General features: G+C 44.5%; 1 protein-coding gene across 1 annotated transcript in view; it reads right to left on the minus strand.

The window, feature by feature from the left end:
* The window catches only part of STK25 (serine/threonine kinase 25), a 389548-nt gene that overhangs the window by 61510 nt on the left and 311378 nt on the right, over positions 1–16660 (minus strand). Inside the window, exon 9 of the mRNA XM_085634164.1 lies at positions 8132–8194. Coding sequence (XP_085490290.1) covers positions 8132–8194 — 63 coding nt within the window. The remainder of the gene's footprint in view (positions 1–8131; positions 8195–16660) is intronic.

The raw sequence follows: 16660 nt of genomic DNA on the forward strand, positions 1-16660 counted from the left end.
ACTGGTGTTCTCCCTGACTCAGGAACAGGAATCAGCAGCACCCAACTTCGTGGCATGTTTGCAAGAGCTAGCATCATGGATGGATAAGAACTGTCTGAAGTTGAATGGTGACAAGACTGAGGTACTGGTAGTGGGGAGAGCACCATCGGTGTGGTCGTCAGCCTGGTGGCCGCAGAGCTTGGGGCCCACCCCTGTGCCTTGTGCCCAGGCTAAAAACCTGGGGGTGTGGATGGATTCTAACGTCTCCTTTGAGTACCAGACCAGACGGGTTGCGGGTGTCTGTTTCGGAATTCTGAAGGTCCTCCGCAAAACCCTGGATGTTCTGCATATTGCACCAAGGAAGACCTTAGTCCATGCCCTGGTGACATCTCGCCTTGATTGTGGTAACATCTTGTATCTGGGTGTAACAGGGAAATGTATGCAGAGACTCCAGTGTGTGCAGAACGCAGCAGCTCGTCTGGTTCTGATGCGTTCGAGGAGAGCCCCATCGAAGCTGGCTCTTGCTTCCCTTCACTGGTTACCGATTCGTGAACGAGTCTGGTTCAAGGCATTGTGTGTCTGCCAGCGAATTATTCAGGGGACTGCGCCGGCCTATCTGCTTCATTTTCTCACTCCCTATGTCCCAACTCGCTGTCTTAGATCTGGGGGGAGAGGGCTGGTATGTGTTCCGGCTGTGAAGAGAGCCAGGATGGGGGGCCGGTCCTTTCGTCTTCTGGCGGCACAACTATGGAATAAACTTCCTCTGTGTCTGCGACTGGAGCCCTTGGAGGGTGTTTTTAGGAAAAAGCGGAAGACTCATTTATTTCCTTCAGGATAATGGCCAAGTAGCTTACCGTAGCAGCTTACACCGTAGCGCGGGGACCCACTGGCTGAGTGTAACCAGGCGCTTTATAAGTGTACTAATAATAATAATAATAATAATAATAATAATAATAATATGTGGAAAACTCACCAACATTGAAGCTTTGAAAATCAAAGCACCTGGAGGCCTGCACCTTAGGCCTCCATAAATGCAATAAATGTAATGAAGTATCGGCTAGGTTTTTGACCTTGCTTTACTGCTAGCTAATCGTGCCTTCACACCAAAATGCCAAGCTTTACAGCCTTCGTCTGTAGTGATGTGGCAAAACATGCTGATTCACTTCTCAGAGGCGGAGAGCACACCAGTATGGAGAGAGGAGGCGAGAAACAATCAGGAAGTCCCCATCTCAATGGAATGCGGTGCCATGCGGATACACCTGAAAAGCGCAGTTAAGGATGACTCTTTCCCTTCTTGTCCCCCTCGCCTCTTACACTAATCGCACATTATCAACACTTCACTTAACATTACGGACTACCTACGCCGGGCCTCGATTATCCCAGAGACCTGTCCTTACTGCCTCTAGCCCATCTTCTTAAACCCAAGATCTCTTGTTTCTTTGCTGCAGCTTTCTTTAATGTTCTCCTCACTTAGTAACCCTCCCCCACTTTGATTGTGCTCTTATCTGTAGAAACTGTAACAGCCTACTACCCATGTCGTTCATCTTCCCATAAGCACCAGACTGTTTTGTTCACACACACAGAGGCAGATCTTCTTGTTATTGGGCATTAACGCTAAACACTTCATTTGAATGCAGTTTTGATTCCGCAAAACGACTGTAGCATCGTTCCTTCCGGTATTAGATGCTGACATTTTATAAGTTATAACATACTTGCTGGAACAGTTTGCAAAGAAATAGTATGTAACAAAGAAATTGCCTGTATTGTTCAATGTTAAAATGAAAAAGATCTTTAAAAAAGGACCTGAATCCGGAGGCCAAGATCCTCGCTAAGCTGCTGGCCATCAGGCCGACGCCGCACCTGTCTGAAATTGTGCACCTGGATCAGTCAGGCTTTATGCCCGGCAGAAGTACGTCCCACAATTTGAGGCGCCTGCACGGGGTGCTGGCCTGGGCGGGGCAAGTGCGGGAGCCGGCGGTGCTTCTCTCTCTGGACGCGCGTATGGCGTTCGACATGGTTGAGTGGCCCTTTCTTTTTGCGGTATTGTTGCATCTGGGCTTCGGGCCCAAATTCTGTGCCTGGGTCAGACTCCTATACACTAATCCACTGGCCCATGTCACGGCCAACGGGCATATATCGGAGGACTTCCCCCTGACGCGTGGCACGCGCCAGGACTGCCCTGTCGCCACTGCTCTTCGCCCTAGTGCTTGAGCCGCTCGCGGCTTGGATACGCTGGGAGCCCATGATACGGGGCCTCCGGTGGTCGGACGTGTTGCTGTATCTGTCCTCCCCTAGACGTTCTATATTGACGTTACTTAATATCTGCGAGATTTTCGGCAGGGCGTCCGGCTATACGATAAATTGGTCTAAATCGGTCCTGTTTGTGCTGCATGGCCCTCCCCCGCAGTTGCCGGCGGGCTATCCTCTCCGTGTGGCAGAAGGTTCGTTTAAATATCTAGGTGTGTACATTACGTTGGATCAGACGGAGTTCTTTCGGTGCAATTTATGCCCTCCAATGGACCGCCTCAAGCGGGATGTGCATCACTGGGGAGCGCTGCCACTGACCCTGTTGGGGAGAGCGGCGCTCTTCAAAATGATGGCTCTGCCACGTTTCTTATATGTGCTGGAAAACACGCCGCACCCGGTGCCTCCGGCCTACTTCCGTGCGATAGCAACGCAAGTCTCTAGCCTCCTGTGGGGTAACAAGCCGGCGCGCATTGCGCAGTCTAAACTAGTTCGCGGTTGGTACGATGGGGGAATTGCGCTCCCGGATATCCAGCTCTACTATTGGGCAGCGCAGCTGAAGGTAATTAACCAGTGGCTCCACGCGCCACAGTCTGACCCGGCATTTAAGGCGGACAGAGACATACTGGGCAAGAGGGGTATGCTATCACCTTTATATGATGGAAGATTGGCCTCGAAGTTGATCGGCCCTCTGAGACAGACTGTGTCCATCTGGCATGCGGCACAGGCCAAACTCGGGTGGCGGGGGGTTTTGACTCAACTCACACCTCTCTGGGATGCAAAGCAGTTGGGACGGTTGAGGGGTAGCAAAGGATTCGATGCTTGGGACAACATCGGCATTTCGGTGATAGGTGACATGTGGCAAAAGGGGGCGGTCGTCCAGTTCGCACGCTTACAACAACAATATGAGCTCGCTCTTTCGGAGTGGTTCAGATACACTCAGATTAAACATGCCCTGGTTGCACAGCTGGCACCCGGTGAGGAGGTTCCGGAGTCATCCCCGTTGGAAGACAGGTTACTGACGGAATACATGTCCTTCACGTACCACAAGCTTATCAATAACCTGCCGGACCCCATGGGGCCCCTGCGGGAGAGGTGGGCCGACGAGGTCGGCGAATTTGATGACCCGGAATGGCGCGAGGCGCTGGCCTCGCCGCGGGAGGCCAGCGTACATGCAGGAATTTGGCTCCAATTTATAACTAGACTGAACTTTGTCTAGAGCAGGTTTATAGGCTCTTCTTGCAACAATATACAGTGTTTTGCAACAATATACTGAGTTTTACTATTGTCATCAAAGGTTTTCATCCACATGATGTTCCTCTCTTTTATAGGTTTTTACAGCGTTTTAATTCATCACTGAACCAAGGCTCATGAGGTCTAGAGTGCTACGATTCACTCACGAAGAAATATGATGAAGTACTTTAGTAAACCAAGTTGAGATGGACTGCAAGGCAAACGCAGAATCAGATGGCAACAATGGACAAGAGCCAAGTGCAGACTCAAAGGAAGGAGTCACTTTACTCCAATTTCCGAAAAACGCCAGACAATACTGCCAAGCACAGAAGAAATGGGCCATGTGAACTTTAGAGAAGCGTGATCTGACCATATAGATGAACCTACTGAGGTAACAGATATCCTGTCAACCCAAGCAATAAGATGTGTAATATGTCCAGCACTGTGCATGGCATTTTATACAGTAGGGACAAACCCAAGGAAGAGCAGGCATTATTCAGATTAATTATGACTGTGTTTTTAAAAGAATCCGCCCATCAACAAATGTCACGTAGCATAATGAAAATCAAGGATTTCAGGGCCAAAAGGTCAATAAAATGTATCAGTTCAGTGTGAAAGCCGTAGTTGGACCTGGAGGACCGTACACCAAGCAGAAAGTAACTCTATGCTGAAACATGAAAGCCACCTGAACGTGTAAGATGTCACCCCCCTCAAAAAGTTGAGGTAGGCACTACCGTGGCTGGTAGATTCATTTGACCAATGCCAAGTCGTAGCCCCTGAAGGCAGTTACGTTCTTTTTAAGATACACTATAGCTTGCAGGTGTAGTGCATGCTATATCAAGAGGCAAAGGTTCTCTCATCCACTTTTCCCTACCAAAAAATAATAGAGAGGTTACTTCTTATGATGGTCACCGAGAAATTGTCATTAAGACACATAGGGACTTTTTGGAAATGTCATTACATGAGACTAAAGGGCTGGTAGAGTGGGCGCCAGAGCTGGTAATGGTTTTAGCCAGAGGATCAACAGGATGAGAGTGAGGCAAGCTATTCCTTCGTAACAGTAAGTGATACAAGCAGAAGACACAAAACTATTATTCAGCATAGGGGAAGAGGGCGGGACTTTGTGTTTGGACAGGAGCAGATGCTCTTGCTTTATGCACACCGGTATTTGGTAAATCCATCTTTCCAAAGAAAAACAAGGTTGAAGGGGAAAAGAATTTCCAAGCAACCACATTCTGCTGGTGTAGACAAGGCCGGTATGAACGTTCAGAGAAACAGAAAGCTGAGGCAAGGCTCCTCTGTTGCACTCAAGACAACATGCAGCCAATTCGAAACAAAATCAAACCAACTTCGGGGTGGAAACAAAAAACATAAATAAAACCTTAAGTCACTTCATCAGCTTTCTGGCAAACTATTAAACTTAGATAAAGGTTCACAGGTGGGGCCAAGCTCCATAAAGAGTACTAGGCAAACAATAAAATGGAGCTGTTTTAACGCCCATTCTTTGGCCGACGGCAGTGCCAGCTGAGCATGCAGAGCATCCACGAGAAAGATGGTTCCGAAGGCAAGTATTCTTCAGATCGCTACTTCTTCCCACAAACTCCTGATCTTTGACTGACGCTTCCACCAATACCTCTTTCTCCTGAAAAGGGTCTGATGATAGGCATGATTTATAAAAGAAATTCTTGAAAAACTGACTAGGTGAAACGCGAATCACTCCTATAGGGCAGACAACTATAGCAATGTTCAGCGAATTGTATGTACGGGTGGCCGAGCCACCATGCAACCCTTGTCAGCTAAAGGAACTCCTCAAAACAATGCTGACGAAGGTGCTTCAGCCCTTGTCATGAGCTCTGATATCCTCACAACAAAAACTGATTCTGAGAGTAATCTAGTGAAAAGTGGTACATTTGCCAATTTCACATTTTCTTACCCACACAAAGTACAAACATCTGGTCATCAATGCAAACATTTTTAGTTCTATGAATGTAGACACTAAGGGCCCACCTAGGATCCAACCCGATGCAGCCTCTCCTCATTTTAATCTAGCCTCTCCTCCTCCTCGGAACAGGCCTGACTGCAGGATTCTGGAGAGCTATGGTGGGCCAAGAAGATACACAAAGAAAGCAAACAAAATTCAACAGCTACGTTCTGGACATCTGCTTTTTAGACTGATAACATCTGTCCAACATGGACATGTACAGGAAGTGAAAGTAACATATCCTTAAAAATGTTGGCTCAAACAGTTATGACCTATCACTATGCCCAGCATCTTTCTTTCTGGCTTTGACTTTAAACAACCTTCTGACAGAAGTGTGCATTTGTTGTCTTTCGTTGTAGGGGAATGCCATAGCACACTGTGCTGTTCAATTGTAGATGGGGGATGATATAACACCAGATTTTCTCCTCAGTGAACTTACATCTGCTGTGATCCTTGCAGCTGTAGTCAGGACATTAAATGGGGCAAGCCATCTGTAAACTCAGCATTTTCTTTGTCTTTGTGGTTGTCAATATTTTTCAGCAGTGAATGCCCCTTTCACACCTTTTCACATAGAATGGTAATTACAGTTGCCACCTAGGTGACTCTCGCTCTATACATTCTGCAGAGAGACCACAGATTGAATAGTGTTGAGACAGGAATATCCACTGCATGGTAAACTGACCTGTATCCCTACCCTGAGTGCCTGATTGCATGTGTAACTGAGATCCTGACTTCTTGTTTGGCTCTAGCACCACATTCATCCAGCATGTGCTGAGGCTTAGGCCTGTCCCTTGAAATGTGGGGTCCAGAATCGGTTCAGTGACTTGGAGCGCTCACAAAGCATACCACAGTAGGCATAACATTCTTGCCCATTCCCAGGGTGAGTCACATAAAGCAATGATTTTTTTTTTGGAACAAACTTTATTGGGTTTTGTCATAGCAATTGTGCGGTAGCAATGCAATCACGATCATTCAAATAAACCTGCAGTGGTCAAACCCCATTAAATGGTACTAGCATAACCCCAGCATTACATCCGCAAAGTGGTAAAACATCTGCTCCATATGGGGGGGGGGGAACAGAGCGACGCAGGGGAGCTGCTATCCCAACATCCTACAGGACAGGTCTGCAGTTACTTGATGAACGGTCTCATAGTGATTCACCCTTTCAGTTACCCCCTATCAAAACCCCTCAAAATAACAAAAACTCCCGACCCCCCTTCCAAACCCCTCCCCCCAGGCATGTCGCTTGAGTATCCCCGTCTATGTGTAAGAATTCTGGGCAGTGCTACATGGTGCTTGACTTGCTGACCCCAATGGGAAAAATGTCATTGCTGAGTTACCCATCACCCTCATACTCCTATAGGGTTACATAAAGCAATGATGACAGTGTACAAAGTTTTTATGAATCAATAGTGTGACAAGAACTTGTGCTCTGTGCCAAGGAGAATGTGGCTTACTGATCCACCTTATGTAATGTTCCACTTTTTTGTGAGCTCCAGATCCTTGAATTGTCGTTCCACATGTGTGTGTGTGTGTGGCATATGTATGGTAGCAGGCCACTCTGTGATGAAAGGCTGAGTACTAGGACCCATCTTGGATGATCGCTGGTCTAACATGGGACAAGATGGAGGATGGAAACATCTTACCCAGACAGTACTGCCTGCATTACTGTGGCGGGGAGGTGAGGAGGGGCACAGACATTAAAGTGAAGGAAGCTTGGGACAGAGATACCTTTCAAATTTCGATGCAAGCCTTTTTAGCAAAGGGTTGCTGATTAGTTCTTCTAGCAGCTAGTGTTGAAGTTAGCAGCCAACACGTGTTTCAGGGGTGACCCCGCTTCTCCAGGGTTGTCAGTCAAACGGAAAGCTCCTCAGTTATTATTGTCTAAGGGCACGTGACAACACTGGTCCTCCTCTTCATCAAACAGTGACCCATTCAAAACGATCTTCTGTGATCATTGAGACACCATGTCCTGACATCACACTTTAAATAGGATCAGTCTGCGGTATATGGATCGGATGCCGATTATTAAACTTATCCGCTATATTATAAGGAATTTCTTTACTTGGCTTAGACAGCCAACATCTGAGGTAACTGCTTTCTCTCCATACTTGATGGTGCTACGTGTGATCGGGAGCTGTATGAAGAGCCATAACTGTTATCCAAATTACATATCGGTATGGACTAAATGGGACACTTTGATAAAGAGGAAGACCAGTTGTTGTCACATGCCTTTTTAGAATTAATGACTGAGGAGCTTTTTGTTTAACTGTCAACCTTGAACCAGTGGGATCACCACAAAACATGTGTTGGTTGCTAACTTCAACATTCGCTGCTAGTATTGAAACTAGCTACGGATATAAGACAAACATTTTTCATATATCTACAAATCAAGAACACTCTGCTAAAAATTCTAGAACAAGAGTTTTTCCAGTCATTGAAAACTTAACTCAAATTGAATGCATCATCCTTGTGATTTAGATTGTGGTTCTTGATAGACAGGATTCAGAAAGCATTATTCAAGGAGAAAGAGGGACTCTACAAATTTGAGAGTGAGTCGTAATTAAGCAAATATTAAATGCTACAAAATCTTTGTGAATCGTGTCGTGTATACACCAGACCCATCCTCTTCCCAATTTGTTATATTCCATTAGAGTTTATCCCATACAGGATGGAAGAGCAGCCAATACCAACCTCTTTGAAAACAGGAATGACAAGTGTGGAGAGGCACTGAGATCTTGGTAGACGCTCTACTACCTGGGAATTGAAAACAGAAAGGATAAACAAATTAATGAAAACAGTAATTGATGCCAGGTTGAAATGTTACAGCAAGTCCCTGTTACAGTGACCAAGTGAGAACATTTTGTAAGTTATCAAAAACGTAGCTAATCAAATAGTCTGTTGTGGAGGTAAACAGCTTACAGCAGTTTTCTAGAACTTGGAATCAGCCTCCTACTGAGGCTTCTATATTTCCCATTTTCCACATTTTAAAAACCTTTAAGTCCTAGCTTTAACAAATGACGTCACAGTATTGTGATTTCACTTTACAGGCTAATTAACTTCGAGAGTTATAATCTTTTTTCACTTCAACTGAACTGACTGGGATCAAGTACAGGAATACAAGTGTTTTTTAAACACAGCCTAAAATTCCAATCCAATCCAAGAAAGCTTTACTCGACAATTGTCATAAAAGCGATACAAAACAAGTACAAAATCTATAACAGCAATACAACATATATACAATTCATAATTGCATAAAGGATCTTAAAAAATTACTTACTTAAATTAAAAACCAGACTTTAAAATTTGTGCAAGGATTTAAAAAAAAAAACATATTTCAAACGTACTCGAGGTTAAATACAGATACGCATCCAGGAACAGCTAGGACATCACTCTCGAATGCTGTGATTTCTTATAATCCACACCCATCCTAGAAACTTTGCCACAGCCACAACAATAACCGGTGCTGTACTAGTACATAGGATCCTTCTTGCCTCACCACTTTGCCTAGTGCCCAATAGTTTACAAATTGGTCTCAACCACACCCGCCTTTGAGATAAATAGGCAGGACATACAAAAAGCATGTGAATTATTGCTTCTTCGTGAGACTTACAGAATGGGCATAACTAGACCACCGGGCAGTGAATGAGTTCAGGGGCAATGATCTCACCCGTAACTGAAAGTACAACTTCCTATCTAATACTTTAGTAACGAGGTCCCAAAAGGGCTCCAACCTTGGGACAGATTTTATATTAAAAAAACCATCAGTTAAAGAAGGGGTGTTACAATCAGTCATTATCTTTGTATTAATCAACTCCCAGTATTTTTCTTTCAACAGGTTTTTGGTGGAAAAGAAACACCCAAGGGCTTCACCCCTAGATCACTCATACCCAAAGCCTCAAAAAATTTTCGGAGATCCTTGAACCACCCAATATTATGGGATACAGCCATGGACAAAACATCCAGGAAACCCGCTGCATACTGAGCTAATGCCGGGGTTGACAACAGTCTACGCCAATATAAAATTGGACGCAGTCTAGCTACATCTGCAATAGAACTCTTCCCCAGATCATACCTAAGGGGAACTAGGGGCGTGCTCTGGGGGAGTGATGTGATGCCTCGAAAGAACTTGTTCTCTGAGATGGTTAAAGAGGACAAGTTCTCGAAGCCCCACAATTCAGCTCCATACAGTGCTGCACTAACAGCTTTAGCACTATAAACCTGGAGCACAGTTTTGATTGGTTTCGTTAAAGATTTCTTAAATTCACCACTTATTACTCCAGTAAGCTGTCTATGTTTTAAAGCTGCCAATTCTTTCTGATGCGTCCACTTAAGATTATTTTGGATATTAACCCCTAAATAAGTAAAAGCCTGTACTTGTTCTAAGGATTGGTTAAACAATAAAAACTTATTTTTAAAATGTCTATGAGGGTTAAAAGGTATGAACTTGGTTTTCTTTACGTTTACTTCAAGTCCACGTTCCACACAAAAGTTCTCAAAAATACCTAATGCACACTGTAGACCGCTAGGAGACTTAGCAATTAAAAGGGTGTCATCCGCGAACATTAGGATCGGGATTTTCACACCTGCAAGGGAAGGGGCATCAGTGCTTGCTTCTAGAAGACGATCGGCTATACCATTAATATATAGGGAAAATAAAGTAGGGGCCATTGCACAACATTGACGAACCCTCCGTTCTACCGGGAAGGCCTCTGTTGTCTCGCCCTGACCTCCCCACCTAATTCTGGCGGTATTATCATCATGAAGCCTCTGTATTAAGGAAAACAGCCCTGGATGAAGTCCCAGATCTTTCAGCACCTTCCATAGTTTAAGACGAGGGACTAGATCGAAGGCTGCCCTTAGATCCACAAAGACCGCATAAAGGCTCCCCTTACCCAGTGACACGAATTTCCAGTATAGGAGGACAAAACGGAATACCTGGTCAACCGTACTAATATGCTGACGAAAGCCCGCCTGAAATGGAGACAAAATATTATTTGAGGCTGCCCACAGGTGAACACCATTTAAAATCAACCTGCCTATAATTTTCTGGGTAGCATCAATCAGACTAATAGGCCTATAATTTTCCGGGAGCGACCGGTCCCCCTTTTTGAAGACCGGAATTATCTCCGCCAATTTTCACGCGCAAGGAATAGGTGCACCACGCGCCAGGGCATTAGCAACCAGTTGAATGTATCTCCCCCATTTGACCTTATCATTCAAAAGGAGGTCCGCTGGGACCCCATCAGGGCCAGGAGCCTTCCCAGGAGCTACATCGGTAAGGGCCAGCGTCACTTCCGCACTATTAAAATCAGGTTCCAAGATAATCACAGCAGCAGTATCTACACTAGCTGCTAAATCCAGGTGAGTAGCATACTGGGGTTTAAAATACTCCACCCACCTCTCCGGGGGAACATTGTTTTGCGGCCGCTCTGACTGGCCACCATAGCCCCACTTCACAATGCCCCAGAACAATTTACTGTTGTTCTTGGTACTCGCTTCTAAAAGATCCAGCCACTTGAGTTCATCCCAATAACGTTTTGCCCTAGCAATGCTACTTTTATAGTTATTTCTAGTAGCACGCACATCACCTTCCTTTAAAGCTTTCCCCAGCAATAGCCTCGACTGTCTACAATCCTCATTGAACCAACTGACTTGGCTCAAGACCAATTTTGGACCAGATCTCCTTTTCTTTAAAAAAAGAGATCTCAAGAAAGCAAAGAGACTAGTATGAGTCGATGTTATATCCCCTATATCGCCATTGGAAGAGAAGATCTGTTCCATTTCTTGGATAGAGCTATTAACCTCACTTGCAATACTCTGTAAAGTAAAGGGATTCTCTTGAATACAAGACCACCTCAGACGACGCATATCATTAGATAACACGACATTCGAGGTGGGCAATTCTCCAGCCGCCAGAAGAGCGCAATCCCTTTTCCACCAGTTATGAGATAGACAAAGGGGATTATGGTCACTTTCAGGTAGGTCAAAAACCTTCATATCAACAAGAAAGTGCCATAAACTCACGGCCGCAAGGATATAATCAATACGGCTCCTACTTTGTCCATTATTAAAAGTATAGGCACCATTACAGTCACTAGACATCCTACCATTCAGAGCCCTTAGAATCTTCTCCATGCAAAGGGAGTTAATCTGGATTATTATTTCCGTCCACCTATTTATAGGAGGCAATTCTAGTGGGGGGATACCCCAAAGTGCCTCTTCATTCTCATATTCATCCCCCTCAAGAAGTACCAGGGGATCGAAGGTAGAATTGAAATCGCCTACTACTACCACAAGGGTACCAGTTGAGTGGAGATCAAGCAGCCTCATTAACTCATCAAAAACTGGTGATCTTACCCCACCCGAGCCCCTAGCATAAACATTATAAATATCGATTGTGTCCACAGAACCTAATTCTAACCTAAGCAATTGTATATCTCTACTCCCAGTGGGAATGGATTTACTATTTAAATTTAAATCTTGCCGAAGCCATATCGTTAAACCCCCAGATGGTCGGCCATGCGCCCCTTTTAGTGCCGGAATGTGGTAGTTTAAATAACCTACACAAAATCTTGGTTCCAGCAACCAAGTCTCCTGAAATAAGCATATATCCATATTATTAATAAATGCAACCCATTCAACAATGGGCAATTTAGCATTTAATCCAGCTATATTCCAAGAAAGTAATGAGCCACCCCCCAAAGATAAAAACTTGTTAATAAGGGTAGTGGCTTGTGGGGCAAGGCTAACAATATTCTTCGGAAGAATAGGGTCCAGACTCTGCTCTGGAACAACGATGTAAGAACAGTTATCAGAACCTGGACCCATAAATGGGATAGAAGTAATACAAAAACCAGTACGGCAGCTATTAGCACTATGCGGTGGGATCCCTTCGTCTATTTCCCTTAGAGAAGGACAACAAAAACCTGTGTCCCCCAGGACATCTTGTCAATCAACACTATCCAGTGCAGACCCATCCTCTCTGTTGGTACTCTGTTGGTCACACTTAACCCACCCAGAACCATGCAAAATAGATTTTCTTAGCTGGATGGGAGATCCATTAGGGGGACATGTCCTAAACTCCAGGGTAAAAAGATTCTCCACAAGTTTGCTAGTACATAGACTTAGTTCAATACAATCGGTTGGGGACAATGGAGAAATCAATCTGGTAGCTCTAATAATGTCATCTCTAATAACAGAGCGACAACCTTTGACATATCTCAACCAGTGGATCGCCTTATTTTTCAGTGAATCACCATTCTCATAGCCCTGACTATTACACAATTTCGGAACATTAGTCATGAAAATCTTTTTGTTAGTGCAACTGTTATCTATATTCGTATATTGCTCCGCACGTAGCCCCCTTCCTGCTAGGAGTCTCTGAGTGTTAGTGGCAGGAATCCCTCTCTCACCTTCATTCCTTTTACAATTCAAATTAGACTGTGAAGCAGCAACGGGAGTACCCCCAGAGCGACGTGAGGAGCAAAAATTCCCCGCCCTTACTACATCGCTATATGTTACCTCCTTGTTAGCTTGGGCACCCGATTTTAACAGCCCCAAAGAGTTAACCTGGGAGTGTAACCTAGCATCCACAGGTAACGTGGATGCTTTCTTGGGAATACAAGAGAGAGGTTGTTGATCTAATGTGCAGTTACCAACAGCAACAGTCAAGGTGTTAATCACAACTTTCAGGGCACTAACTTCCTCCTGTAATGAACGGATTAACTTAACAAGAGCCTGAAGGGGATCTTCATGGGTCCTGACAGTACTACATAGGGGAGTTATTGGTAAAGATGGTAAGGGGTCAATAATTTCTACACTATTCTCTCTCGACTCATTCATCAATGGGGCAAATCTATTAGAACATAGAACAGCAGGCACAGCATCCACAGAGTGGGTAGAGACGGCAGAAAACGAATCAACCCCTCCACCCAGGGCAACTCCCACCTCAACACTCCCCTGTCCCCTAGATGATTTTTTAGCTTTAGTACGAAACATAGCCGGGATATTAGGGGATGAACTGGGAATAGTATACACCAGGGCATCAACAGGCACCTCAGAGGAAGCACCAGCTACTCCCTCATCAGACTCCAAAATAGCTTCACACTCCCCAACCAGCAGGTTATTACGGTCCAATGTCCCCACTGGGTCGGGCACTTTAGCAGTCCTCCGAACTCTCTTTTTCCTACGCTGTTTTAATGTAGTGCTACCTTCTCCACCGACTCCTTGACTATCTATAAACTTGCGTTTAACCATCGTAAAAGGAAAAGGACTCGGTGGGAGGCACAAGGGGAAATGTAAACAAGAACCCATACAACCGGATATGATGGCACCAATAGAACTCACAGTTAGGCCAACAGGCCAGGCAAGGGGAGTAGCCCAGCCCGGCCTCCTACGGCCACAGACGGCCCGCCCTTTGTCCGGGCTTCGTCCGGCGCGCCCGCTCGCATCCCGCGTAGCGGAGCGCGATACGTAATAAATAGTGTTATGGGCGGAGTTCTACACTGGAACCAGGTGAGGCAGCCCCTCGGTCCCCTGGGATATTGAGTTCAGCACTGTCCAGCACCTTCTCTGCGACGCGTTTCCCGCGAAGCGGGAAGCGCTAGGTTTCTTTAAAGGCGCTATGGTCGGAGTTCTACACTGGAACCAGGTGAGGCAGCCCCTCGGTCCTCTGGGATATTGAGTCCAGCACTGTCCAGCACCTTCTCTGCGACGCCTAAAATTTAAAAAGGGTGTATCCTTATCAAAATTATGTATTGTAAACAGATGAAGATAAGGAAGCCTCTGGTTGGAGCCTGTTAGGGGAGGCAAATGGCCAGCTCACAAACCCAAGCACACCAGATAAAACACCCACATGTTTGTTCTCCAACAGCCCAAGCAATCCCTAACCTCTTAAGCACACAAATGCATTCTACCCACTAAAACATCTGGAGCTTCATATTCAACTTATCGGTTTTGAACCATGTGGCAGACATCACAAATACCACGAAAACACATGCGTTATTCTCTGGTACAACGCTCAACTCATCAGTACCTCTTGCCTTTATTCAATTCCCCAAGTACTACCTGTCACTGAATCTACAGATCACAGGAACAAAAAAAAAACTATCATTGTGAGATCAAGGTCCTAATCACAGCATCATCAGGTAAATATTCTAACAATATCCTCCTCAGAGAAATCAGTCTCCCGAGCAATTCATCAACAAACTAAACAAGAAAATGTTTCAGATGGATGCGTCTAAACACAGTCCTCACCTTTACAATACTAGACTGGGGCTAGAATTCTTTAAAGCAGTGATTAACCTGTAGTCCACAGATCAGGTTTTTTATTTGTCCTTGGCTTCAACATTCTATTGTCTCTCTTCTGTCTTCAAAATGTTCTTATTACTTTTCAAGAATTATACAAATTCAGTAATTGCTATAAGGGTACCGACGTATCCTTTGTTCAATGAAATTCATTAGTCATTGTTAAAATGGTCCCGATGAAGTGACGTGTGTCATGAAACACGTGGCCTGTGTCTGCAAACTACACAATAAAAAAATCGTTTTTTAGATTGAATTTATACGTTTTGGAGAACTTATTGTTTCACTAACAAGAGCTCAAACCCAGTCCACTTTATGTGGTTCGCAGGCCCCGGGGTTCCACGATGACTACTCATGGAGTCCGTGGCTATTTAGGATATTAAATAATATTCACAATCAAACAGAGTAAATATACATTAAAAATTAAATTAAGAATTGCAAGTTTTAAAACGCTTCTTAAAGGTAAAGGAATTTGAAACTTGGAGCTAAAAATTGAGTTGGTTTCTATGGGGCATATGTATCAAAAAACTTTTTGCAAGTCCTTAATAGCGAATTTTAGCGAATAGCTATTAAAGATTTGCAAAATGAAATGTATGTAGGTAGCGTAATAATAATTGCGATTCCTACATATTCCTTAATTGCAAATCGCAAATTGCGATTCGTGATTAAGGAATACCTTCCCATTCATTCCTATTGGCCTAGAGGCCCATAGGAATGAATAGGAAGACGTTCGCAATTTGCGAGTACCCATTAGGCATGTATGTGCGCCACATGGCACTTTGAAAAATGCACAAAAGTGCGTTTTTTTCGGAAATCGCAAATTACCACCAACTTGAAGTTGGTGGTAATTTGCGATTCCTTAAGGGCAAATCGCTAATTTTGGGTGCTTCGAGAATAGCATTTAAGGAATTGCAATTTGCAATTCCTTAAATGCATTCGCAAAATAGGGAATCGCAAATGTTGAGATTCCCTATTTTGCGATGGCCTTTTAGGAAGATACATCCCAAAAGGCTTTTTACGGTTCGCAAACGGGACGATTCTGAGAATCGGCCCATTTGCGAATGGGAATAAGGCTTGATACATATGCCCCCCTTATCTTGATTTGTGGGAGCAGGGTAAATGCAGCAAACTAAGTCTAATTTGGACGACTGGTTACCTCAACTGAATAAACACCGATAGGCGCCGACAAAAAAAGAGCATGCAAAAGGAGCAAAGAAAGAGAAAGTGATAGGCTAACATCTAGTATGTCGCTTTATCTTTTAGAAATAAAACTACATTTTGAAAAGCTCCACATTCCCACTAAAATTAATTTAACATTGAGTATTTATTATTTTTTGTAGTGAATTAAATAAAATGCTTCTTAAATTGTGATCTGCTTGAGGCATAGCAGTTTATGTATTTGTGTGCATTTTTTGAGGTTCAAATCATAGAAATTATTTAGACAGGGGTCTCTGACTTTCAGTAGTGATTTGGAGGGGGGGGGGGTATGGGGTCCCACAGAAGTCAAATGGCTGAGGACCACCGCTTTAAATCAATTGTTGCTACGCATCCCCAAGTGGTGCCGGCTCTGAAATGGCCTTGAAACACCATGGAAGTGACCAAATGAAGTCACATATAGGAGCCATCCCTGGCAATAATTCCTTTCTTTCCACGCACTCACATGCCAATCCGGAGTTCCCCTCCCACATTTCCAAACATGAAACAACAGTGTGTCAGGGAAGAAATAATATCTCCTGCTAAGACGTCAAGTTTCAAGTCATGCCGTGACTACAGGAAGCAGATGTCGGTCACAGACCCACATAATCTCTGTCTCTGGTGTGTAGGATTCAGCTCAGACTTGATGTTGTTTGACTGGTGCACTCTAATATACCAAAAGGTGATCGGAGAGTGGGAAGCTAAGTTGAATGCAGCAGGACA

Source organism: Triturus cristatus, chromosome 11 (assembly GCF_964204655.1).
Source record: "Triturus cristatus chromosome 11, aTriCri1.1, whole genome shotgun sequence".
NCBI lineage: Eukaryota > Metazoa > Chordata > Amphibia > Caudata > Salamandridae > Triturus > Triturus cristatus.